The sequence below is a fragment of the Puma concolor genome, chromosome E3, assembly GCF_028749965.1.
Source record: "Puma concolor isolate L17-30 chromosome E3, mPumCon1.1.hap2, whole genome shotgun sequence".
Lineage (NCBI taxonomy): Eukaryota > Metazoa > Chordata > Mammalia > Carnivora > Felidae > Puma > Puma concolor.
In genome coordinates this window covers 20,327,398-20,355,213 of record NC_141682.1, presented here as the reverse complement: position 1 = coordinate 20,355,213, position 27,816 = coordinate 20,327,398, and the positions used below count along the sequence as shown (strand labels likewise).

The window sequence follows — 27,816 nt, the reverse complement described above, 5'->3', positions numbered from 1 at the left end:
ACCCCATCGCCAGCTTTTGCTCATGCTGCTGCCTGAGCCTGAGAACGCCTTCTCTCACCCACCGCCCTCTGGCCGCTGAGCGCTGCACGTGCCTTTCAAAACTTGGCTCAAGGGTCTCATCTCTGAAAGCCCTTCTATCTTCTAGCTCCCAGGGATGGGCCCAGGCCCTCGGCCTGCCGTCACCTCCAAGAGACCCCATGCTTGGGGTGCTCACTAGACGCCGAGGCAGGGGCAAGGCGGGTGATGGAGAGCCCGGAGGACTCCCCGGGGGCACCTGCTCCTCCCTCCAGCCCACAGACACCACGCAAGAACAGGGGCCCAGCGAGGCCAGACCCTCCGCTTTCTCGTGAGAAGCAAACGCCTGGATGTTTTAACGTGAACTCTCCTGATTTTTACAACTCAGCCAAAATCGAAAAATGTGGAAACCACCCCGGGGGGCCAAACAAAGCACGTCTTTCTGCTGAGTTCTCCAGCGGCCGCCAAGAGCACAGCAGCACGTGCTGTGCCCCTTTCTCGGGCAGGGAGCGTGTCTTACTTGCCCTGTATAGGGAGGTTTCTGGCAGGGGTGTGGCTGGGGAAAGGGGGGCCCTGGTTTAGTTACAGATGCTCCGCTGCATCATCTCACGTAATCTTCAAAAGCGCGAAGAAGGCGTCAGCCCATCTTCCAGCCAGGAAAACTGAGGCTCCAGGAGGCGAGGTGACCCACAGCTGGGGACGGACCCACAGCCAGTAAACTGCGGCGTCAATTTCCACCCTGGTGGATTTCTTAATGAGTGCAGCCCGGGTTCCACGAGGACGTGCAGGCCAGGCCCAGGAACAGCGCCCGCAACAGGAAGTACAATCCTGCATTGTGATCGGCAACGTAATTATTAGGGAGGGTCGGTCAGATACCTTATTGGGCCCCCTGAGGTTCCAGGCGCCAGGACCCAGTGGAAACCAGAGAGACCATTCCCGGCTTTCTCTGGCAGCAGCATGCACACGGGAAGGAGGCAGGGGACGAGGCAGTAAGGGAATCAACACGTTCAGAGAGGGCCATGCCACAGAGCAAGGTGAAGGGCCCCAGCAGAGGAGCAGGAGCTGTCCTCCCTCCGGAAGCCCCGGAACTTTCTCTCTCCCACCCCCGCGGCTTTCCCCAGGGAGGCGGGATGTCTGTTCAGTGCAGCTGAATTCCTCCTGGAGTCCAATCCAACAGGTCTGGCTCTCCTCCACGCGTCGTTAAAGCAGATCTCAACATTAAGCATTCAAGAAAGCCGGGCCTGCAAATATTTACCTTTCGTTCAACAGCTTCCGACCCTCCCCTCAGGAGGCCCCATTAAGACGCCCTCCTCGGGGATGGGAGGCAGGGTGACTGGGAGAGCTTAATTCCAGACATTTCTCTGAGCAGGAGAGGCTGTTCAGACTCAGGGGGAGGCTCCCCAGTCTCTGCTCTGCTCCGCATGTGTGTGCACATGTGCACACGTGTGCGCGCGCGCGCACACACACACACACACACACACACACACCTTTCTTCCACATCCCACTGCATTTCAAAACCTCTAAAATTGTCCTCAGTCCGGGGTACAGCAGGAGAGGCCTGGAGGAAGGGGGATCCACAAATGCCTCTCCCCCAGACAGGAATGGCAGGGATGGCTGGGAGACCCTGCACCCTCTCCCAGGGCACCAGCCCCACTCTCACCCTGTGACCCTCAGCAGACTCCCCTCATTCACCCCTGCAAACCCAGCTCCCACCTCAGTGTCAGGCAGAGGCTTCTGACCAGTCCTGAGAGGCCACACCTCACGAGACTGACCGTGGCCTGCTTCAAATCCCAGCTCTAGCACTTACCAGCTGTGTGACCTTAGACAAGTCACTTTACCTCTCTGTGCCTTGATTCTGCATCTATAAAATGGGGACACAATAGTACCTACCACCTCACACAGGGGCTGTGGAATTCACTGAGGCCACAATCTAGAGCAGACAGAAGAGTGTTTGGCACAGGCCATGCACCATACGTCTGCTGTGGTTATTCATACGGTTATTAGATTCCCAGTATCTGAAATGCCGTCTCCTAGGCCGATCATCCTAAACTCATCATTACCAAGCTTTACGTTTCACATGAGTAGCAGACGAAATGGATGCCTAAACACAAAACATACCCAGCACATCACCTGGGGTATCATAGTGTGACTTCCCAGGCTGCTGAAGGCTCAGGGCTCTCCCACTTGGGGTCGGAGGACACTGGCCCAGACAGGCTCAGTGCCTTACCCGAAGTCACACAGCAGCAAAGCCACAGGACTGGAACATGCCTGCACGCAGATCGAGTCTTCCTTCCACCCCTTGCTCCTTCCACAGCACCCCCCAGCCCCAAGGAGGAGGAAGCAAAGGCACGGTGGGCCCCCGGGACCTCCCCCCTCCTGTCCCTGGCTGCAGTTCTGAGGACACTGGCCACTGCAGAAGGTCAGCCCTGCTGCTGCTGGGCAACTTGCAGCCACCTGTGCAGAGATCTATCCATGTGCTCTGAGCTCTGAGTGGGGAAGGCACCAAAAAAAAAAAAAAACAAAAATTAGAACAGCCCAGCTAAGCTGAAATGCTCTCCTCAGAGAGGAAGGGAAATAAAATTTGATGAACCTCTGCATAATGTTCAAGTTATGAACGCGTAAAGTGATATTCTGCACATATGCTGGGTCCCATTCATCTGCCCCCACATTGCTGGGGCCTGAGCTGTTAGGGACCGTTCCAACCAGGGCACTGGCAAACGGCAACTTCTTGCTGATGGGGTACTGTCTTCCGTCTCAGCAAAACAGGGCTGGCCGTGGGTGCCCCGGGCTCTTCCACGGCCGAGGCGGCAGCTGGTGCAGTGTTAATGGGGCGGTTTCAGACATCGGGCTGTATGGCTGCTATAAACGCTTCCTGAGCTCCTACTGGGGGTCCCGTGAGACGCCAGTCACTGCCACCTTCCTAATGAGTGTGCTCTGTCCACGCCCGGGGGCCAGGCGGCCCTGTATGCCTGGTTAGTCTGACCCCCGTCCTGGCCCCAGCTGAGCCGCCCCGGGACTGGACCCCTGACCTGGGACTTTGGCGTGGGGGTGCTGGGAAGTTAAATCCGCCTGATGATCATAAAGCTTGAGCTGAATGAGCGTGAGGCACAGCCAGGCCTGAGGTCTCCCAAGAGAAGAATTCAGTTTATGACCCCAAGAAAAAACCAATTTAATAAACACCTACTAGGGGGCCTGGCCTAGTTGTAGGTGCTCGGAATACAGTGGGGAATATGACAGCGAAGGCCTTCTGCCGTGGAGCTCACAGCCTGCAAACTATCCAACAGACAAACAGAATAAGGTCAGATTGCGTAGGTGCTCTGAAAACAACAGCGACTAGAACAGAGTGTGTGGGGCAAATTTAGACCGAGTGATTAAGGAAGGCCTCTCTGAGCAGGCGGCATTCAAGCCGAGGCCTGAGTGACCCAGCCAGCTGAGTCTTCTAAGCAAGGGCGTAGCAAGTGCGAAGGGCCCCAAGGGGGTGAGCTTGCAGTGCTCAAGGGACAGAAGGGACACCCACATGGCACAGGAGAGACAGGTCCGTGTGTGCCTCTACATGCGACTCCTAGGCTTGAAGCCCTTCTAATGCCCCGCAGAGAGTCCAGCTCCTCGATGCTGCCCAGCCCCGCAGCCTCCTTCCCCCTTTTCCTCCCCAGGCTCTGTCATCACGCCGGACAACCCTTCAGTTCCCTGCCACTGAGAGGCATTATTACACATCCAGTCAGCTCTCCTAAAAGCAGACCCTGTGATAAGGATTTGACAGGTAGTTTATTAAGGAGGTGGTCCCAGGAAATATGCTAACTAGAAAGTTAGCCTACCTTCCACTCATTCATTATCCACCATCCATCCATCCATTCATGCATCCATGCATGCATCCATCCATCCACCCACCCACCCACCTGTCCACCCGTCCGTCAGTCCGTCCATCCATCCACCCACCCACTCACCATACATACATACACCCAACCACCCACCCACCCACCCATCCACCCATCCACCCATCCATCCATCCACCCACCCACCCACTCAACAAAACATACATACACCCAACCACCCATCCATCCACCCACCCACCTGTTCACCCGTCCACCCGTCCACCCATCCGTTCACCCACCCACCCACCCACCCAACAAAACATACATACACCCAACCACCCATCCACCCACCCACCCACCCGTCCACCCACCCATCCACCCATCCATCCATCCACCCACCCACCCACCCACCCAACAAAACATACATACACCCAACCACCCATCCACCCACCCACCCACCCATCCACCCATCCATCCATCCACCCACCCACCCACCATACATACATACACCCAACAACACATCCACCCACCCACCCACCCATCCATCCATCCACCCACCCACCCACCCAACAAAACATACATACACCCAACTACCCATCCACCCGTCCACCCACCCACCCACCCACCCAACAAAACATACATACACCCAACAACCCATCCACCCATCCACCCATCCACCCATCCATCCATCCACCCACCCATCCATCCGTCCATCCATCCATCCGTCCATCCACCCACCCACCATACATACACTCAACCATCCATCCATTCATCCATCCATTCAAACACTCACCATTTATTGTTACTTCCTCTATTCCCAACTGGACTCTGAGGACTCAGGTGATCAGATGCCTGGTGGTCAGTCCCTGACCTTGAGGAGACTCCTCCTCTAGCAGCCATCAACAAACAACCCCACTGCTGGGTCCTCTTTTCACTCAATGCTGTGACAGAGCCCAAGAAGGGGACCTGGGTTCATTCCCTGTGCACCCTTATCTTGGTTCTAAGAAGCATGGGCTAAATGGCAAACTCTCAGACTCAGTTTTCTTCTTCTTAGTTTCTTGGGTTCTGAGCACAAGGCAACCTCACGTCCAACAAAACATCAAAATGTCCCAGAAATTCCAACGCAATGGGGTCCAAACTCTGCCTCACCCAGACCGTCCCTTCTACCCCACAACCGCCCAGGGATGCTTCTGTCAGATCACTCACTCCAGTTTTTGACTGGAGCCCTGTGGCCACTGAGGCTGAGCCCCAGGCTTTGGCTTCCCAATGGTGGCCAGAGGCAACCCCATGTGTACTGACCTCTCCCGGAAGTACTTGATGGCCTCAGGGTCTATGAAGGTTGGCTCCTCCCGGTGGCCCTGCTCAAAGACCTTGCGCTTGTGCCGGAACTCAATGACCGTCTTGGTGTAGGAGTTGAGTGTGGTGACGGAGGCTGCCATGCAGCAGGTAAAGGACCCCCACGCCAGGCTGCCAACAGACGAGGAGAGAGGTGCCACGGTGAGGGTGGGCCGGGCACAGGAAACCCCACCCACCAGACAAGCGCTCCTCCTGCACAGCTGCCTCCTCTGGGCCAGACCTGAGCAGCTGCTGCCGTAGAGCAGAACAGGATTTGGTCCCTGCCCCGCTCACAGTCTGTGCACGGATGCAGACATGACAGAGTTCATCACTGGGAGGCAAGAAAAGGGCGAGGCCTTCTATCCAAGGGGGCCAGCCTCCGGGAAGGTCACCAGAACACAGTGATGCTTGTGTTGCCCAGGGTCTTGGAGGATGAGTGAGCCTTTGCCAGAGGGAAGGGCATCCCAGGAAGAGGGAAGGGAGTGCGCAAAGGTGTGGAGGCATGAGGGAGTAGAGAACAGTCTCTGGTCTGTAGGATGTTGGGGATGCTGGAGTGAGGGAGAGCGTGATTAGGTGAAGTTGATGATAGAAAAGGGGATGGGGGCAGACACCCGAAAAGCTGGGTTCCATGGGGGTTAAATTACCTCTGTTCATGCATGCTTTGGGCAAGATGCTTAACCCCTCTGCCTCTTATTCCTCATATCACTTCAACAGACACATCAACAGCACCACTTCACAGCATGGTTGCAAGGGTTAAAAGAAATGAGCCATTCAAAACGTCTTAGAACAGTGCCTGGCGCATACAGCAGGCACTCAAGAACAGCTTGCGGTCATTACTACCATTGCTATTTTCAACCTTCTTACTACCCACCCACTTCTATCTGACTTCATCTCCAAACTCTCCCCCTGAGAGATTAAGTTATAACAACCCGTGTGGCTTTCTGTTGTCCACTTCCTCCAAGCACAGCTGCGGACTCTTGGCCACACGCACCTGATGTGTATGCTGAGCCAGCCGGGGCTGGAGAATCTGTCCTACCGACAACTGGAAAGCAGGGAAGGGCCGCACGGGGCTAGGAGACCAGCTGTCCAGGCTGCTGCGTCTCTGACCCAGTGTCCGTTCTAGAAATGGTCTCCCACCTACTTCTGACCAGGAGTGGGTACCAGCCTGGTTCTACCGGTCAGGCCTCCCGGTCCCTGCTCCCCAGTCTCTGCCCTGATGACTGGTTTCCTCCAGATCAAGGGCTCAGCTTTGCTGCCCTGTCTCAGAGCATCCCGTCTCCCCTTTTGCCCGCCACCCATTGGGTCTCTCAACGTGACCACCATGCATTCCTCAAGGTCAGTGCAGCCCATCTCCCACACCCACTGCTCCCCTTTGTCAGCCCCTGGCCATCCAGAAGAAAAGCAAGGGGAAGTATGCGAATTCAGCCTTTCTCCCAAGGATCCCCTATCATCACCTGAACCTTATCACCAAAACCATTAATGGATTCTTTCATGATAATGAGCTAATTTTGATCTCCCAGAAACTCTGAGTAGCTGTAATAGACAGGCATGGGGTCCACTTGGCCCCTCTTAGAACGGCCTTGTCCATCAAAGAGTCCAGTAGGTGACCCCGCCCCCCTGTTCATAGATGACTGGATGAGGGCTGAACATGTGGGAAGTTGGTCCAATCAGATACTCTCTCCTCTGAGCAATGAAACTCAAGACTAGTTCAATGTGCGGTACGTGTTTAGACAGGTGGAAATTAAAAGCATGATGATGGCAAATGAAGAAGCAGGTTTTTCTGGGATTCCACAAGGATACATAGGTTAGTTTTGCCTGACCAGCAACCATTCTGTTAAGGGACCAGTGCTCCCCTCTTCTCAGGTCATGTGGTTTGTATGGAGCTGGCCTCACCACCCACCCGCCCCAACACCTTTAGGCGTGATCACATGGCCACCACCCGGCCAATGAGAGCATCACTTCCCTCTGGCCGCAGATAGTCGTTCAAGGATGGGCATGTGACACCCGATCCCAGGACTCTTGCTCAAGCTGTTGGAAAACAGGGCTCATCTTTCTCCTGGGGTACCACACGGGTGGGATTTGAGCCTGGAGCTGCTGGGGCCTGCCTTGCCACTATGCAACCTGCTAATGAGGCTGCCTCAAAGCAGAGCCACGAAAAGGAGCTAGATCCTTGAGCTGAAGCCATTATCCCTGGATTTTTCAGTTATGGGTGCCCAAATTCCTTTATCAGGTTTTTTTTTCCCCCTAAGCCAATTTGAATTGGGTTTCTGTCATTGGCAACCCAAGTTCTTATACAATTACTTTTTATACATTCCCTTCTTCTACATAGCTTAGTTTTAAAGTGAATTTCTAGTCTTGTCTAGGAGCAGGTCAACTACCAACTCTGATGACCCAACGAGAGGAGGAGTCTCTCTCTATCACATACCCCTGTTCAGTGTCCCCTCAGCCCTCACCACACCCTGTAATTCCCCTATAGCTTTTTCCCCCCTATTATTTATTATTCTTTGTTTTTAAATGAAACTTTCTATTTTGAGATAATTATAGATTCACATGCAGTTGTAAGAAATCATGCAGAGAGATCCATCCATGTACGCTTTCCCCAGTTTCCCTCATGGTAACATCTTGCAAACATAGTACAAGCATATTGACATGGACACAATCGAGATACAGAATATTTCCATCCATCACTGCGATGATCTCTCCTGTGGCCATTTTACAGCCACACCCACTCCCCTCCCAAACTCTGGCAACCAGTAATCAGTTCTTCATTTCTATAATCTTGTCATTTTAAGAATGCTATATAAATGGAATTGCACAGCATGTATCTTGGGGATTGGCTTTTTTACCCGGTGTGATTCTCTGGAGAGTCATCCCTGATGCATGTATCAACCATTTGTTCCCTGATATCGCTGAGTTTCTCCACATCTGCATCAGCATTTCATGTTGTCACTTTTTTTTTATTTTAGCGATTCTGATAGATGTGTAGTAACACCTCATCATGCTTTCCATTTGCATTTTCCTAATGGCTAATGGTGGTGAACATCTTTTCAGTTGCTTACTTGCCATCTGTTTATCCTCTTTGGCAAAATCTCTGTTCATGTCTTCCTGCCCACTTTTTTTTTTTTTTTAACGTTTATTTATTTTTTTGGGACAGAGAGAGACAGAGCATGAACGGGGGAGGGGCAGACAGAGAGGGAGACACAGAATCAGTAACAGGCTCCAGGCTCTGAGCCATCAGCCCAGAGCCCGACGCAGGGCTCGAACTCCCGGACCGCGAGATCGTGACCTGGCTGAAGTCGGACGCTTAACCGACTGCGCCACCCAGGCGCCCCGTTCCTGCCCACTTTTTAATCGAGTTGTTTTGCTGCTGTTATTGTTTCCTTTTGAGTTTTGAGTGTTTTCATTGATCCTAGCTATGAGTCCTTTGTCAGAGCAGAGGCTAACAAGTCTTTTCTTCCTCAGCAACTTGTCTTTTCAACCTCTTAACAAGGTCTATCACAGAGCAAAAGTGTTTAATTTTGCTGAAATCCAATTTATCAAATGTTCCTTTTATGTTTTTGATCCAATCGATATTAAATCTAAGACCTCTTTGCCTAGGTCTAGATTCAAAGATTTTCTATTTTTTTCTCCTAAAAACTTTACCATTTCACAATGTATATGTAGGTCCATGATCCATTCTGAGTTAATTTTTAGATAAGGCATCGAGTGCTTTTTTGTTCTGTTCTGTTTTGTTTTTTTACCTATGACTGTCCAGTAGCTCCTGCAATATTTGTTGAAAAGGCTACTCCCCCCTCCACGGAATGGAAATGCATCTTTGTCAAATATCAATGAGGCATATTTTTGGGTTCCTTATTCCACACCATTGATCTGTGTGTCTACCCCTCCACCAATACCACACAATCTAGACTACCGTAACTATGTATTAAGTCTTGAAGTTGGGTAGACTTCCCAATTTTAGCCTTCCACTTTTAGCCTTCTTTTTCAAACTTATCTTAGCTATTCTAGCTCCTTTGCCTTTCCTAATAAATTTTAAAATAATCTTACCTATACCTACAAGAAATCTTGCTGAGATTTTCACAGGAATTGCATGAAACTGTATACTAACTCGAGGAGAACTGACGTCTTCACCACAAACACGCTGTCTCTCTCCATTTATTTGGATCTTGTCTGATTCCTTTCGTTGGCATTTTGTGGTTTTCACCATGGAAGGCCTACAAATGTTTTGTTAGATTGATGATGAAGTGTTCACTGTGTTGAATGCAAATGGTGTTGTATTTTTAGTTTTGTTGTCCAACTGTTCAATGGCGGTTTATGGAAACATAATAGGTTTTTACATTATTTGTCTCATATCCTGAGACTCTACTGAACCTATACATCAGGTCTAGGCATGTTTTGGTAGATGTCTTGGACTTTTCTACATAGACAATCCTGTCATCTGCAAACAAGTCTGGTTTATTTCTTCCTTTCCAATCTGTATGCCTTTTATTTACTTTTCATGCTTTATTGCACTAGCAAGAAATTCCAGCACTATGTTGAGGAAGAGTGGCGCTCCCAGTCTTAGAGAGAAAACGTTCAGTCCTGTTACTGCCTGCTGGAGGTGAGGTCCAGGCTCCCCGCGGGATTTCCACCGCCACTTGGGGATGGGTGGGGCTTGTTACTTTCCCAGCAAAGTGACAGTCCCAGCTCCCTACTCTGGCACCACCACAGCAGGTGAGGGGGCATGCAGTTAGGTGCCTCCTTATAGCCTGGTGAGGGGAGTCTAAGCTTGGCATGAGTGGGGGTCAAACCACAGTTGTTGGGGTTGTTGTTTTTTTGTCTGTTATGTATCACTATACGGTTATTGCTAAACTTTCTGTCTTGGTAGGCTGCCCCTTTCCTGGTCTTTGGCTATAGAAAGTAGACTCCGTGGTGTGTGTGTGTGTGTGTGTGTGTGTGTGTGTGCGCACGTGCACGCCTTTTTGCATTGCTGGCTTGCTGACTTCTTCATTTGTAGATCGGGATGCGCTAGACAAAAAGTACTCACCAATATGCTCTCAGTCCCTGGCCAGCCTGCTGTCTCATGTCTACCTTTTAGCATCCTCTTATGCTGCTTTATGTATAATGTTCCAGGAGTGCTAGCTGGGACTTAGCAGGAGGAATAGGGAGAAGGATGTCTATTCCATCATCCCAGAAGCGGTAGCTCCCCCACTCCCGCCCCAGAACATCAGCTTCATGAAAACAGGAGCTTTGTTTTGTTCCCGGCTATATGCTCAGCACCAAGGACAGTGCCTGGCACATAGCAGGTGCTCAATAAATATTTGCAGAATGAATAAATAGAGATTGAACAGCTATAAAAATACTGCCCTGCTTTTAATGTGGGTGAGGGGCTCAGGGCCTCATCCTCCCTGCCGTGCCTCATCCCAAGACCCCTCTGGGCCCTCACGCAGGACACTGTTTGAAAACCTCGGGACTGAACACTTCCTGCTGTTTGCAGCTTGCAATTCTGAGCTGGTGCACCCCTGGCCTGCTGCCTGAGGTACGTGGGTGGTTGGCCTGGTTTTTGGAGCCAAGAGCAGAGTGGACACTGTGGGGAGGAAAGGGGAGGGTGATGGGGTGGACAGAGTGACTGTCAACCACTCTGTCCTCTGGGAGCTGCGGGGGGCAGGGCAGGGGAATGCTGGGGGCCGATTCAGAGATGCATAGATGCCACCTTGCAGTGTCCCCCAGGCCCTCCTCCATGGGAAGACTGTTAACTGACCACTGAGGGGGGCAGCCCTAGTTCTCTTTCAGGCCAGACGGGCACAGAGTCATTGTGCCCAAATGCTCGGTCCAGGCCACGCTCAGTGCCCCAGAACTGATGGGACCAGGAGCTGATGACGGCAGGTTCTGGGGCCCCAGGCAGTCCAGCCATGGCCAGCAGGCGTCCTTGGGTGGCCACACCTCTCCTTCCCCTCCTTGGTGTTAAACAAAAGGAGGCAAGAACCACCTGCCTTGGGGGACATGAGAAAGAGTGAGAGCTTCCTGCTGACCACACAGCCTCTCAGCAGGGACACCAACAAACACATCCTCCCCAGTGGCTCTTTGGGGCCAAGGTTCTTCTACGGTCATGGCAGCAGAACCCCCCACCCCTAAGGGATCGATCTGCTGAAATGCCAGCTAAGGCCTGCAGAGAGGGCAGGGCAGCCGAGGGTCCTGAGAGAGGGAAGAGGCTAGCCTTCTGTTTCCACAGGGTTGTGGAGACTGGAAGGGAACAAGGGGAGGAAGGTAGGACGGTAGCAGCGAGGCCATCACACTTCACACAGATGGGGTCCCAGAAGCAAACAGAGAGGCACCACCCCTCTGGGACCTGGCCCAGCTTGCTGCTCTCTTGCTGTGTGACCTGTGCCAAATCGCTTAACCTCTCTGGGCTTCTAGCTCTTATAAAGCTACAACTCCACGATGCTCTCCTACCCTCAGTCTGCAGACTAAATGCTCAGGACTGGGGTTCCACTGTGTGTGTTGTGGTAGGAAGGGCCTTTTTTCTATCTTTCTCCACTTTGATCAAATTGAAATCAGAAGCACAGAGTGACTAGCTTTCCCCTTCCCCGCCATCGCCAGGAAAACGGACATGCTGACATTCCACGTGGGGGTCACAAACTCACGTTCCCGCAGACTCAGCTGGATGGTGAAGTGAGGAAAGTATAAAGCGAGAAGGAATGGTGGGGACACAGGTGAACCGGACAGCATGGGCCCCATCTACGGGGGCAGCCACCCCTCAGCTTCAGCCGCCGGCTGCCATGTGGCAATGCCAGTTAGGCAAGGACATAGCCCCTAATGGTCAAGAGAAGCCCAAAACTTGGAGTTTTGCATAAAATGTTTACCTTTTTAGACTGTTAAAAGCAAATACAACTTTTATTGAACATCCTGGCAGGCCAAACAAAACGTCTACTGGCTGGGTTCAGCCCCTGGGCTAAGGGGAGACATTTTTTTGGAAAAAAAAAAAAACCAAACAGGCAGGAGGGCTGGAGGGGCTCCGGGCTCAGGGTGAGGATGGGGTTCTGAAGCTCTATCACGGCCAAAGCAGCAAGCTGGGCAGTGACAGGAAGTCACGGCCAGGGCTGGATACTAAGAGAACATTAAAGTCCTGGGAGCAAATGTGAGAGGTGCATCCAGGGCGGATGGAGACCCTGTGAGGCATGCATTAGTATTATCGACTCGAGAGATGAATCACTTGAGACGCTGGGTTGCTTGCCTTTAATAATAACACGCGTGAGCACATCCTCTGTGTTAAGCACCTCACACGTGTTATTTCACATAGTCCTCATTGCAGCCCCTCCCTAAGGATGCCCCCGGCCGGGAGCCTCACCTCCCGGGGTTCATGCTTTGTGTGGGCCCCTTCTCCTTGAATCTGGCCCATCACTTGCTCTTGACCAACAGAAGCAGCGGAAACGACAGTGTGACTTCTGAGGCAAGGTCATAAAATAAACTTGTAGCTTCTGCTCGGATCTCTCGGAATGCTTGCTCCCCGCAGGGGCCCGGCCACCGGCCTGGAGAAGCTGGTCCTGCTGACAGCCTAGCTGAGCCCCCAGCCCCCAGCCAGCACCCACAGCCAGTGCTGGGAGGGGCCAGCTTGGCCCCCCTGCCCAGCCAAGCCCCAGATGACTCCAGCCCTGGCCAGCATCCCACCAAAGCGTCATGGAAGACGCCGAGCAAGGAATACCCAGCTAAGCCCAGTCAACCCGTTAAGCCATAAGAGACAATAACACATTTTTATTTTAAGCCACTACGTTTTAGGGTGATGTGTTATAAATCCACAGAAAACTGACAGACTGCTTGCCAAGAGACTCGGGCCATCTCCCCATTTTACAGCTGAGGATACTGAGGCACGGGGAGGCGGAGGGACCTGGTGCGAGTCCACGGCTGGTGAGGGTCAAAGTGGGGATCTGTTCCCAAGCTGTCTGAGCCCAGAGGCCGCCCTTCCGCAGTGCCTGCCCCCAGTGGCCCAGCAGTGCATGTCGGCAAGGTGTGAACGAGGCCGTCTGACTCTCAACCGTGGACCCTTCCCCTTCCTGGGCACGTGTCCCTCCCAGAAGCCGGTGCCCAACATCAGCTGGGCATCTCTGATCCCCGACCTCCCAAGTCTCCGTGGCCTGTCTCGCTCTGCTGGGCGGGGAGGCAGAGGCTGGCGCTGTCTGGCCTCAAAGCTGCTCTCCTGCCTGGTGCCTGGGGCGGGGATGGGGGAGGCGCTGGGGCCAGAATTTTGACAAACGGCCTCACACATATTAAACAAGAGAAATGACACAATGACGCTGCACAGCCCTGGCGAGGCCCCAAAAGCAAGGGATGAAAAATGGGGTTGATCCATCTTGCAGGTCTTGGTGACAAGAAGAAATGGATCAGCCCTAATAGGGACCGCACGTTGGGCCCCGGCCTTAAATAAGTCAGATGAGAATGAGGCCAGCCCCAAGGGAACAGGAGCAGGGCAGGAGGCCTGGCTTCCAGGGAAGGAAAGCTTCCCATGGCCGACACCGGCAGGCCCCGTTCGAGACACTGAGTGCCAGGGCGGAGAGCCAGGGGCTTCTAGAATCCTATTGCTACTTAAGGCTGTGGGACTCCGGGGGAGTGACCCAACCTTCCTGAGCAACACGGGGGGGTTTGCGTGTGTTAAATTTCATATGGAAATCGGTAACATTAGAAGGGCTGGTGTTTGGGGCGCCTGGGTGGCTCGGTCGGTTAAGCGTCCGACTTCGGCTCAGGTCACGATCTCGCGGTCCGTGAGTTCGAGCCCCGCGTCGGGCTCTGTGCTGACAGCTCAGAGCCTGGAGCCTGTTTCAGATTCTGTGTCTCCCTCTCTCTCTGCCCCTTCCCTGTTCATGCTCTGTCTCTCTCTGTCTCAAAAATAAATAAATGTTAAAAAAAAATTTTTAGAAGGGCTGGTGTTTGAGAGCACTTCCCGTGTGTCAAACAGCGTGCCACACACATCCACGAAGTGTCTACGTATCACCCCGTTCTCGCAGAGGCAGAATACAGAGGTTAGGAGTGTGGGCTCTGAGGCCACACTGCCCAGGTTCAGATCCCAGCCCTGCCGCTCAGTGGCCAGAGAGAGCTTGGACGGGTTACTTAGGTTTGCCTGTGCCTCAGTTTCCCCTCCACAAAATTTCCACCGCACCGCGCCGTGGCGATGGTGACATACCAGGCCTCGATACGTGGCACAGGCGGTCACACACGTGCTCACACCCGAGAATGTTCATTCCTTTCCTTTGCCCCCTTCTCTAGCTCAGGTGACCACCGTCCAAGGTCAAGAGCTCAGGCGACAGCTGCTAGAAGGAGGGACGTGTAGGGCAACAGGGGGCACCAGAGCCTTAGCTGGTTTCCCTGCGAGCCTGAGGGTCAAGGTCCCTGTAAGACACGTGCCTTTGCAAAGCAGAAACCAAACAGAGGGTGGGAAGGGGTGAAATTAGCAAGAGTCCCCAGTGGTCTGGAAGGGGGTCCTTCTTACTTGAAGCCCTACTCCTACTCCATTCTGACGATCCTCCGAAGTCTCTGTACCTCCTGTCCCCTCTGCCCAGCACATTGTCTTATTCCCTTCTCCACATTTTGCCCAATCACATTCTCCCCAGAGGACCCTCCCTGCCCGAAGTTGGGTCAGCAACCCCTCCTCTGTGCTCTGTGCTTACTCTGTCCCCGAGTAAGCAATCGGTAAATGCATGTAAAGTGACTGAGTGGATAAGTGGTTCCCGGCCACCAGAAGCAGGCCTGCATACCTCGTGTAATGGACAACTGAGGTCGTTGTCTTTCCTCCTTGTGATAACCCCGCCTCACCCCTAATTTTCCACGGGGGAGGCTCCTCCTCCTGTCTCTGTCCAAGGGATTGGGTGGGGCCAATCCCGCCGCCTGGACCTTGTGACTCAGGCCAGACCAATCAGGGTGGAAATCATTGGTCATGGGATGGGCACACGACTTAAGCTAATCCAATGACAGCCATAACCAGGATTTTGGCGGGAAATATGGGAAAGAAGCCCCATCTCTCTGCTGGTATTGCTACGTTTGTAAAATGGAAGCCTAGAGCTGGGCATGGTGACCATCTTTGCTTAGGGAAGGCTGCCTGTGAATGAAGACAAGACAAAGGACAAAGGGAACAGAGACAGGCAAGGGGGTGGGGAGAGCTCCTGATAAATCACCTGAGCACCTGGACCCAGCTGTGCCTGGGGCAGATGCTCACCCAGCACCCATCCCGGTCATTCACCACCGGAGAGTTCTGGGCTCATTCCTCGCCCGAGAGGTAAGCGTGGGCAAGCAGAACCAATATGCTCCTGGCCCTCCCTCAGCTGTGGTGATGATTTGGGAGAGAGAAGATGACCCATGGCCCCTGATGGGCCCATCAGGGGGAGACCGGGGACTTCGGTCAACGTTGGGGAAAGAGGAACCCTCCCTTCCCCCGTATGTGAAGGAAGAAGCACCAGGAGGGAGGTTTCTCACCACCAGGAGGAAAGCCCACCCAGGGACAGGGTTAAATTCGCAGAGGGTCACGACGGATTTTTCCATCGTGACCCGAGGCCCCCCCGCTGACCCAACTGGACTTCTGGGTCACCCGAACTAACACACACCCCTTGTTTACTTGGCTCGGGAGTCTACTGATTCTGTCTTGCTCTTGCATACAAAACTTATCCGACCTCCCAGGCCCTCCCACCCCCGCCGCCCCCAACTCGTCAGCTTCCACCTCCACCTTCCAGAACGGCCTGTGTGGCAGGGGTCAGAAGCTTTACTCTGTAAAGGGCCGGGCGGTGAACATTTTAGGCTTTGTGGGCCACTGACTGTCGCCTGCAACCGCCCAGCTCTGCCATTGTAGCGTGAAGGCGGCCACAAGACAACGCGTGAATAACGAGAGTGGCTCTGTCCCAATAAAACTTTATTTATGGACACTGAAATTTAAATTGCACATGATTTCCACACATCACAAGGTGTTATTCTCCTTTTGATTGATTTCAAGCATCTGAATATGTAAAAACCATCCTTAAGTTGAGGGCTGCATAAAAACAGGTAGTGGATGGGCCATAGAGTCTCAAAGTCCCCGTGCACTCTGGGCTACCCTTGCCTTCTTCTGCCCTTCCTCCCTCACCTGGGCCGAGCTGCCGAAGGCCCAGCATGCGTGGAGGCTCTGGTGTCTGAAGGTCAAAGGCCACTTACCAGAAGGACCATCCGTAGTCCCAGGAGTGGGGTCTCCAGTCTTCAGGGCCGAGGCTCACGGTGACCTGGAACACCTGTGTGTACATCATGTGGGCGACCATTCCCAGGAGGCCTGTGGGGGGAGCAGAACAAGAGGTCAGGAAGCTAGGTGGAGCTCTGTCCACCTTTGTCCTGTGGGCCTGTCAGTGCTGGGGGACAGCATGGAAGGGGAAGGGCCGTTGGTAGGACCAGAGCAGGGAAGCCAGAGGGTGGTGTTTTCTAAGCCAGCCAAGGAGCTTGGGTCTGAGCAAGAAGGCACAGGGAAGGCGTGGAGAAATTAAACAAGGGAGACACAGAGTCAAATCTGCACAGACGGGCAGACTTTTTCTTTGTCTTTATTTTAAGTTTACTTATTTATTGTGAGAGACAGAGACATCATGAGTGGGGGGGCGGGCAGAGAGAGAGAGAGAGAGAGAGGGAGAGAGAGAATCCCAAGCAGGGTCTGAGCTGTCATCTGGGAGCCTGACTCGGGGCTTGAACTCACGAAACCGTGAGATCATGACCTGAGCCAAAACTAAGAGTCAGATGCTTAACCGACTGAGCCACCCGGGAGCCCCAAACTTTTTCCGTTAAGTACCAGGTAAGTAGATATTTCAGGCTCTGTGGTCCACGCAGTCCCTGTTGTAACTACTTCTCTACTGTCGTAGCACAAAAGAGTCAGAGACAATAAACGTATCAATGGAGGAGCATGGCTGTGTACCAATAAAACTTTACAAAAACAGGCACCGAGCCAGATTTTAACCCGTGGGCTATAGTTTGCTGATTCCTGCGTTAGGAGGTCATTTGGGAGAAGCAGCCTAGAGGGTATTTTTCAAACTGCAGGTGTTGATTCGCTAGACTAGTGGGTCATGAAGTCACCTTCAATGATTGCCACTGTTGATTGCCACATTAAAAAAAAAAAGAAGAAGAAGAATGGAACAGAATGGAATGGAATGGAATGGAATGGAATGGAATGGAATGGAATAGAAATATCTGATACATCAAATGTAGCAGGAATGAATATTGTTTTGGAGAACTTTTCAGTTCTATGCATGTGTACATGGGCGCAGTGACTGAAACATGAAATGTTTTTCTGTGGCTCATGGTCAAAAATCTTTGAGCCCACTGGCTGGGAGAACTTGGATTCCAAGGGATCTGAGTGGGAATCCTCTTCCACCACGTTTTCATCACGTAGCACTGGGCAAAGCCTCACCCTCTGAGCTTCAAGTCCTTGAATCCGAAGATGAGGATTGTGACACATAAGGCAAAGAGTAAGTGAAGTGAGGCAAGGCAGCCTCAAGTCTGTGCTCAGTGGCATGCAATCATTATAGTCACCGGGATTATTATAAACCTGGGGACATTTCTCTGTGTGGACTGTGGCATCTGGAGCCCTCAGGAAGCTAACCTTAAGATAGAGTGATACACTATTGATGAGAAAGGGAGGGGTAGATAACAAGAAGAAAGGAAAACAATCATGTTTGTGCACCTGCTATGTGCCAAGCACTCTGTATGATTACTTCTTAATTTTCACAACAACCCTCTGAAGTATCATGAAGTACCTTGATCAGGACTATGTACCGTTGTTCAGGTTGCCCACTGCGCATCTCCATAGGGCCCCATTCACAATACAGTCTATGTTGAAGCAGAGTTGAAGCAGAACCATGCCTACAAGGCTGTATGTGGTAGCCCTGAATACAATTGTTCCATTCCACGGGGGAGAAAATAGAAGCCCGGAGTGGGAAAGTCTGTCCAAGGTCACAGAGGGAGTCAATGGCATAGTTGTGACTGGTGCCCATATCCAAATGCCCTCAACTCCAAGGCTCTCCACCCTCTCCCCTCTTCTTGAAGAGGAGGCAAGAGAAAAGATGGAGATAAGGAGTGGAGAGATGGAGGTTCAGCAAAGGCAGAAGTAAAGAGGGAGTGGGGTTCTGTGTCCTGGGACCCAGGGTGGGGAATGGAGGGAGGAAGCCATCCTGTGTTCCCACAGGGTGGAGATAAATGGTTAGCAACTGGTTCTCCAGAGGCAAAAGAAAAGCCCTGATTTGTAGCGTCTATCAGGTTCCACGGTGCCACTACGGCCAATGTCAAGTGACCAATGGGAGGTCACGGAAGGCAGAGCAGAGGAGAGGTGTGCCCAGTGGGCACCCATAGGCTCCAGCACACCTCGTGCCTGACGCCAGTCACTGGACCCCAGGCCCAAAGGAGACCAAGGACTCTGTGGTTGTCTGCGTCTCTGAGCTTGGGTCAGCCCCTCATGGACACTTCTCGCTATTCTCTGACTGCAGATTAGAGCTGGTGGGGAGCCCTTGAGTCAGGAAATCCCAGGGAGGAAATCCAGGCACCACGACAGGTGCTGAGGCCTCCTCGGGAGCCTCCTAAAAGTCCCTCCTCCCCCAGGCTGTCTCTGCCAGGCCCGACTACATCCTAGACCACATCCTTAGTTGTGCCCTGGCAGGTGGCGCAGAACTGACCTGGGCTATCCCACCCATTCGACAGCACCCTCTCTGGTCCTCTCTGCCTTGGCCCAGTCTGTTGAAAGGAGGCGAACGGTGAGCCATATGGATATCTTCTTTTTCGTCACTTGACACAATTCTGGGTGAACTTGCCAAGACGTACGTAACTGATATAGCTTATTCTTCAGAACCAATGCATACGATTCCTTAATAACGAAGTAGCATGTTTTATCTACCCAATCAATGGATGGTACTAGGTCTTGTCCCGTTTTCGGCTCTACAAGAAATGCTGCGATGAACACCTTTCTACAAGTCTTTTTGGGGATACAAGCAAGTACTGCTCCGGATGGAATAATAAGAATTGCTGGGTCATAAAGTATATGCGTTTTAAATTTGAGTCAATGTCAGAAAATTGCTCTCCTGCATGGTAGCCCCATCATGTGTTTCTGCCAGCTGTCTGGGGGTACTTACCTAAACCTTCACCAACACTGGAGATTCCAAAACATGAAAACCTGTGCCCATCGCGGGATGCAGAATGCCACCTCAACATTGTTGTCAATTTTATATTTCCCTCATACTAGTGAGCTTGGGCGTGTTTCACATGTTTATTGACCATGCCTATCTCTGTCTGTATAGCGCCTGTCTGTATCCTTTGTCAATTTTTTCTTTAAAAAAAAAAGTATTTTCTCTTATCAGTTGGTAGGAATTCTTTATGTATTCTAGATACTAATCCTGTCTGTCACGTAGACTACCCAAGAGTTTACTGCTCTTGTCTTTTCCCATGTACCAAACACCTTTTTGTTTTTTTTAATTAATAGACTTTACTTTTTAGAGCAGGTTTAGGGTCACAGAAAAAGTGAGGGGAAATTATGGAGAGTTCCCATGTGTCCCCAGTCACCACCGCCACAATCTCCCGTATAATTAACATGTTGCATTCGTGTGGTACATTTGTTACAATTGATGAGCCAATACTGATCCATTATTATTAACTAAATCCTGAGTTTACATTAGGGTTCACTCTTCGTGTTGCACATTCTATGGGCTTTGATAAATGTATAGTGACAGGTAACCACCATTACTGTGCCGAATCATTCATAGCCTTAAGAATCCCCTGTGGTCCACCTTTTTATCCCTCCCTCCCTCTCTGCCTCCCTGAACCCCTGGCAAACACTGATCTGTTTATAGTCTCCACAGGCTTGCCTTTTCCAGAATGTCATATAGTTGGAATCACATAGTACATAGCCTGAGTTCTCAGGCTGGCTTCTCTCACTTAGCAATATGCATTTAAGGTCCCTCTCTGTCTCTTCATGGCTTTTTAGTGCTGAATAATGTTCCATCGTCTGGACCCATCACAGGCCATTTACCTGTGGTCCAGTAACCTGTGGAAGGACATCTCAGTTGCTTCCAAGTTTTGGCAATTATGAATAAAGCTGCTTTTGTCAAACACTTTGATATCTGATATCGTCAAATTTACCAGGCTTTTCCTTTGCAGTTTTCACATGCTGTGTCTACCTTTTTGGAAAAGGAACACCTGTAAATGCATTGTCCTATATTTTTATATTAATTCACCTAGAATTTATCTTGGTGAATGGTGTGAGTTAAGGATTTAAGTTAAGTGTTTTTAATGAGTAGCTGATTGTCTTGAATCCTTATAGAATGACCTGTCCTTTCCTCCACTGATTTCATTTTTATTTTATTTATTTTAATGTTTTTTATTATTACGTTTCTTTATTTTTGAGAGGCAGAGAGAGACAGAGCATGAGTGGGGGAGGGGTAGAGAGGGAGACACAGAATCGGAGGCAGGCTCCAGGCTCTGAACCGTCAGCCCAGAGCTCGACGCAGGGCTCGAACCCACGAACTGTGAGATCACGACCTGAGCCAAAGTCGGATGCTTAACCAACTGAGCCGCCCAGGTGCCCCTGATTTTATTTTTATTTTATTTATTTATCTTGAGAGAAAGAGACAGCACGAGCAGGGAAGGGGCAGAGAGAGACAGAGAGAGAGAATCCCAAGCAGGCCCCACACTGTCAGCACAGAACCCGATGTGGGGGACAATCTCATGAACCAGACGATAATGACCTGAGCCGAAATCCAACTGAGCCACCCAGGCGCCCCTTCCCCGCTGATTTTAAATGACACTTACATTCCAAGCCCCACCTGTACGTGAGTGTTTCCTGATGTCACTCTGTTCTACTGGTCTGCCTCTGTTCTTGTGTCAATGCCACACTCTTTTACCCATTATAAGTCACAGTAGAGTCTGTTATCTGGGAGGACAGCCTCCCCCCCGCTCACTTCCCAGTGCTCTTTCCCCCTAGAATTGCTGCCTTACCCAGGAACCTTGCGCCTTTAGTGGGGTCCTGACCCCTTCCCTAGCCCCAACCAGTCCCTTTCTGGGTTTGTGGGAGGGTGGGGGGGAGGGCTCACTCTCCAAACCCTCAGCTGTTCTAACGTCTTGAGTTTCTTCTGCACTGTGCCAGTCCAGATGCTCTCCGAGCTATGTGGCCTCTGCGTGTCTTGTTTTCTCATCTATAAAATGGGGATATCAGTAGACACAGGTAATCCCAACGAGCATCTACTAATGCAGGAAAGCGTTCATGAGAACAACCACTCCTTCTATTAGGGCAGCGGGGACATGACGAAAACACCCAGCGAGACCCAGAAGCCAGACCCAGCCTGTTGGCAGAACAATTTTCTAAACTGTTCGTTTGGAAAAGCAGTGACTTCTCAATCGGATTCCATTTACTCCCAAATATGAAAGGCCGTGCTTTAAGGAAAGTCAATAAACGAAAATTATTTCTTCATTCAAAGAATTCAAAGATAGGCTGGTGAGTTGCTCTGACTGCATTTTGAAGAGTCTCCTTTAAACATCTGATCTTCGCCTGTGTTTCTGGAAGCATGTCTGTTCTGCACAGGGAAGTCCGTGGTAGCGTCTGTCACACAAACTCTCCGCAGAAGGAATTGTTTCCAACTCCTGCGAATTAGAAAGTGACTTTCTGCAGTTACCGCACCTCCTGAAATTGGCAAGAAGGAGGCTTTCCGGCTCTGCGACTGCTGCTTCCCGGCGGCCGCACACCAGGAAGCGCAGGGCTGTAAATCTCATTTTCCAACTCCTGACACCGTCAGTGGGGGCCCCGACCCACATGGTGAGGCAGGCGTGGCTCCTTCCAGCCCCTGGGGAACACAGGAGGGCACTGGGGGCGAGGCTGACTGCGGGGTCAGAGCTGACCCCAGAGCGGGCAGGGCTGCCGTGACCCCCGCCCTGGCCTCCGCTGCTCACACTGAGGAAGGGAAAAGTCTGCTTTTAAGTCCAGAGGGGCTGGCGTGGGCCCAGAGGGAAGAGACAATGTCGGGAGGGTCAGGACGTTAGGCCCAGGGTAAAGCCACAGTGAAACAAAATGAGCAGCAGCTATGTGACCTTGGGTAGGTGACCTCCTGTTTCTGTGCCTCAGTTTCCTCAACATAACACAGGGATAACAATAGCACCTACCTCATGGACTCATGAGTATCCAGTGGCTTATATTTGTAAAGCATCTAGAACAGTGCTTGCATGCAGGAGGTCCTATAGTGGTGTTTCTTGAATGAATGAATGAATGAATGAATGAATGAATGAATGCTTGAGGCTCACTATATAGGCCCTCTAGACTCTACACTCGTCCAGGAACCCGGTTTGTGGTCCCCAGCACTCGGTAATATGTGTTGAATGCACAGATGACCACGGATGTCAAGGTGCGTGGGGGAGGGGCACTAGGTTGCCTGGTGGGAAGTCCTGGGTCTGGGATGTGGGAATGAACGAGGGCAGGGCCAGATTTTGGCAACTTTGGAGAGCGAGTTGTCTACAGGAGCTAAGATGCGAGTCATCATTCATTTATTTATTATTCATTAATTCAATCAGTCAATGAATATTTATTGAATGCTTTTCATATGCCAGGCATTGTTCTAGCGCGTGGGGACCACTGACATAGACAGACCGATGCCTTGCCCTTGAGGCCCAGACAACGAGCACGTAGGTTAACGAGAACACATCAGGTAGTGAAAAGTGCCACGATGCATTATAAAATAGGACAATGTGACGGGAGAGATCCCAGGGGCTGCTCAGACTGGGTGGTCAGGGAAGCCCTCTCTGGGGAGGTGACGTTTAAGCAAAGGCTTGAATGGGAGCTGGAGGCAGCCACAGGGAGGTCTGGGGAAGAGCACTCTAGTCAGAAGGAGAGGCCTGGCAAAGGCTGAAGACAGGACCCTGACCTGTGGGGGGGAAGGGAGAAGAGGCTCCTGCAGAGGGGGATAGACAAGGTGTTTCGAGACCGGCCAGGAGGGCGGGCGGTGGCCAGGATCTGCCGGGCCACAGTGATGAGCCTGGCTTTTATCCTAAGCGTGACCGAAGCCAGCAGAAGGCCAAAGCAGGGGCCCAATTTATGTTTACAGCACATTCCGGTTACTGGGTAAGGAGAGAGGATGCGGGAGGGGTGGGGAAGAGGGTCCCCCGGCTGGGAGGCCTGAGGCTTGGCCCAGAGTTGCTGGCAGCTCCGGGGCAGGTATGCAGCTGCAGCCACCGGGACGTGCTGAGGGACCGGACATGGGGCCGAGGGGACCTGGAGCCTAGGATGACCTCCGGAGTCTCGGTTTGGGCAACTGGGCAGACGGTGATACCACCCACTAAGGCGAAGAAGATAAAGGAAGGAAGACGTTAGGTTGGGTAGGCTCCAACGTGGGCCATATTAGCTGGAAATGCCTACCTTATATGCAAACAGAGACAGCAAGCAAGTAGCTGGGTGTGCAAGTTTGGGGTTCGGGGAACAGTCCGAGCTGGGGATTAAATGCATGAGTCATTGGCGGAGAGAGAGAAATGACCTGCAGAGAGGTTGTAGGAAAAGCAGGCCCCGGACAGAGCCGATGCCGGGGCCGAAGGGGATAGGAGGAGCCAACAGCAGGAGGAAACCAGAGTGGCTTCACCAGGGCCGGGTGAAGCATCCAAGGCAAGAAGGAGGGAGCAGCCGGTGAGGTCAAAGACGAAGACAGACAAGTGACCGTTGTATTTACCACCACGCAGGCCACTTGGGACAGGTGATCGGCGACAACAGGCTGATGAGAGGAGAGAAAGCAGCGAAATAGTCCCAGAGAAGGCAGAAGCGGGGGATAAAGGGGTGATGGTGGGGCTCAGGGAGGGCTGCTGAAGAGGGGAGATTGAGAGTGCTCCCGCACTCACCCCAGGGGCGATCAGGTAGACAGGGGGACACTGGCAGTCAGAGGAACCCCAGGGCGACTGCGGAAGCTGGGCAGAGGGAAGGTAGCAAGCCACTACGCAGGACAAAGGGGCTGGAGGCAACTGTCCTCCTTCCTTTCCACCCAGCCGGGCAAGGCCACCAGCTGAGGGCGAGCCAGAGGGTGAAACAGTCTTTTCCGGGAGTGGGGGTGGGAGCGCACGTGGCGCGGGGCAGCGCCGTGTGCGTGCAGGACCTGCGCTCAGGAGCCTAAACCGAGACCAGGCCGCAGGGCAGCCGACGCCGGCGCTGACACAGGACACGCGGGAGCACCGAGCCACGACGCGTCCCTGCAGCAGGGGCTGTGGTGGACCCCGGCCCAGGTGACCCCTCCTGCGGACACCGTCCCTGGTCCGGAGATGCCGCCTGGATCAGCACACGGAGCACTGATGCCCAGCTGGACTCCAGGACGCGTCTTGCATTTGACCTGGCTCCCTTTTGCGGGATTTGCACACGGGACGCTAACGGCATGCTCCGTTTATTTGCGGTATCAGGGAAGCGGCCGATTGACTCATTTATAATGGAGTTTATTATTGAAGATGCTAAGTTATTACTCCGAACGCTCAGAGAGCATTCGCGGCTAAATAAATACTCTTGTGTCCCCGGGCGCTGATCTGGATTTGCCAACATGCCACGCATGTCATGTCGGGACGTGACACAGAGGGGCTGGTGGGGACCTGGAGGAAGCTGAAACCCGATGACACAGGGCAGGATGGCGGCAAAGGGGACACCCCTGCTGGGGTGGCCTGACTTTCAGTTGATTAGTCACTGAGCACATATTGAGTACCTGCTGTGTGCCGGGCTCTCCTCCAGCTGTGGGGGATACACTGGGAGCCAGTGAAACACCATCCCTCCCAGTGCTCTGGAGGGATGGGAGAAGCGGACAAGCTGGGGACGGGCATGTGCCAGGGCAGCCAAGGGGGAGGGCCAGGGGCCCCTGGGAAGCCCGGCTGGGCTCCCCGAGGAAGGTCAGAACAGAATGTCTCCCAGAGGAGGTGATTTCCAAGCTGAGAGTTAATAGCTCGGAGGGAGCAAGAAGGCAGGCCGGGCAGCGGGCAGCGGGACCGCAGGCAGAGCCCCCAGGCAAAGTGGCTTGGTGGGCTGTAAGGGCTTGAGGCAGGGCACGTGGGTGGGGGAGCTGCTGCTACAGGAATAAACAAGACACTGAAAAGTTCCAGAACCATCGTAGGGAGTTTGGGCTTGGTCCTGAGGGCAAATGGGCAGGGATCACATAACTGTAAGCAAGAAGGCAAGAATCAGACAAGAATCAGACGTGCTTCTGTAAGATCCCTCTGGCTGGTGTGTAGAGAATGAGAAGGTGGGAGGCAGGGAGTCGGGAGAGGCCGCGGTGGCGCCCCAAGCGACAAGGACCAAGGACGTGGCCCGGCCAAGGCTGCTGAGGTCAGGAGGCGGGCGGGCAGGTCACCAGGGTGGGTGGAACTTTGCTGAGATGGTTGAATTCCCAGTCAACCCGCAGGCACTGAGGAGCCCTGCCTCAGGAATGGGGAGAGACTGGGGGTAACTGGTGGGGCTGACCCAATTAACAACAGCTCTGGAAAGAAAACTTTGACATTCTAAAGGCTGGTATTTCATGACAACCATCCGTAGGGCGGCAGACAGGAAAATAAATCTCTTATCTATACATTTCTAAAATATCCAGTTGTTTGTCTGGACAGAGACCAAAGGCTGATTCTGACTGTCCCTTGTGCCCTTTGACCTGGGAGGGACCACATACAGCGCGTCCTCGTGCACGGAAAACCGTGGCCAAGAAGCCGAGCTGAGGCTATGTTTAAAGCTTGCCCAGAACTATTTTTAAAGAACAGGCTATTTTTAGACACTCTCCCGAGAACCCGAAGCCTCTCTTGGTAGCATATTTCAGGGTTTAAAAAGTTCCTCCTTACACATAACCTAAATCTTTCCAGCTCCAATTTAAGCTAATTTCTCGCTCTGCCCTCGAGGACAAGGGGCCGAACCGGTTGGCTTCTTCTCAAGGGGAACCTTTGGGAGCTTGGCAATTACCGAGTCGCCCCTCAACCTTGTCTGCCCGGTACTAGATCATTGCCATTGCTCTGCCCTTCCTGCAAAGGTCTCCTTCCAGACCACTTGAGTCATTAGCATCACTGCTTATTTGGATTCTGCTCACTCTTCTATTTGCCTTCTAAAGTGAAGTGGCCCAAATCAGAAGTGGCATTTAATAGGGGGCCTTCCCATTTTAAAAACTAGGTTTACTGAACCACCACTGGCCTCGTCTACCCCAGTCACCTCCATCAAGCCCCGAGGCAATGAGTGGGCTCAGACCCTCCCCAACACCCCCCTCCCCGCCCCCCACAGGTGGGGGTGCGGGTCTAGAAGGGTACTTGAGGCCATGACCCCAGTTCCTGGTGAGTCTTGGGGTAGCCCAGGGCAATCTGGTGGTGGGACGGCTTTTGATATTAAAAATCACAGATTTCCACCCCCCCCCCCCCCCAGCATTTCTTCATTTGGGTAACTGGAGAGAAGATCTCAATGACCTCGGGGCACAGGTATCATAGAAGACTGGGAAAACCAGAGTCAGAGTCCCAAAGCCCACACTGCAGCTGTTCACTGAAAAGGTTCGGGAGAACATTTGATGAAGCAGAGCCAGCTTCTCTCCCCTCCACCTGGAGACCAGGTAAGCTTCCCTGCCTGGGGGGGGGAGAGGGAGGAAACAGAGGAGGAGAGGATGGTGGGTCCCAGGAAAGAGCGAATTCAACTTCGCAGACGGGAGCAGAGCAGCTCCTGCAGGGCCCCCAGCCTCCGCCTCGGGCCCCCTCCAGGACTTCCCCGGGGGGGGGGGGGGCACATGGGCTTGAGATCAGCCCCCACCAAGGGTCCTCTCCCAATATGAGTGGACAGCGGACAGCAGTGGACGTCCTATGGCAGTGGGGCCACGTGCTCATAGACACAGCCAGTACGCCCTCGAGATTGTTCAGGGTGATGTCCCTCCTGGGGCTCCCATGTGACCCTTCGCACGCACTAACCCCACTTTGATGGCCTTGGATGTTCATAAGCCCCCCACGACAGAGGGTGGGCCCTCACCTGCAGGATGATGGTGGGAGGAAGGGGAGCAGGTGCCCTGGCCTGTGCCTGGGTAGGAATGAGGGGAGCAGGTTGGAGCCCTCCACCAGAGGGCTGGAAGGCCCCCTCGACGTGCCCACACCCCCAAGTCACAGTCCTGGCCCTCTCTCTCCCCCTGTCTTCTGCATCTCTGCCCTGGAAATTCACATGCCCCAGGAATGTGGTCCTGACATTCTACCCAAGCCCGGGACTTGGGCTGCATCTGTGGGGAACAGCCCCGATTCCAGCATGATAATCAAAGCCTTGTCTGCCGAGGGGTGCCTTCTCAGCAGCTCCCAGCCAGCCCCACCCCCAGCCTCTAGACCCTGCTGCTAAACAGAGATGCTCCGAGCACCCTGTAAGAGTAGGGTCCCTGAGTGGTGGGAACAGGCCCGCTCTCTCAAGCCTCAGTGACTGCTCAGCTCTCCACATGCCCCACTAGACACAAGGGCCTGAGAGTGAGGGGGGCCGATCATTGACTGCCCGGGCCGGGACACTGGAGACCAAAGGGGGTCCAGTTATAAATTACCCCGGGACAACCTGATAACTGCAGTAGAAGACATGAATGAGGCAGTGAGCCCATGATCTCTCCAGGGACCCCTGCCACTTGCAGATGGCCCCTAACCTTTACCCAGGGCTTTCCTTCCGCCAGGGACTTTTACACACGCTGGGTGCTACTGGGGACAGCATTCCTATGAGTGTGTC

The 27,816-nt window shown here is 52.8% G+C and overlaps 1 protein-coding gene across 4 annotated transcripts in view; it reads right to left on the bottom strand.

Moving 5' to 3' along the window:
• The window catches only part of GSG1L (GSG1 like), a 206,496-nt gene that overhangs the window by 21,976 nt on the left and 156,704 nt on the right, over positions 1-27,816 (bottom strand). For 2 of the 4 annotated variants that reach the window (XM_086692617.1, XM_086692618.1), the window contains exons 4-5: positions 16,308-16,419; positions 5,127-5,294 (exon numbers count right to left, since the gene is read on the bottom strand). In XM_086692617.1, the coding sequence (XP_086548743.1) occupies positions 5,127-5,294; positions 16,308-16,419 (280 nt within the window). Of the gene's footprint in view, positions 1-601; positions 844-2,636; positions 3,289-5,126; positions 5,295-16,307; positions 16,420-27,816 lie in introns of those variants that run through there. The other 2 variants (XM_086692616.1, XM_086692620.1) reach the window with 2 other exon arrangements.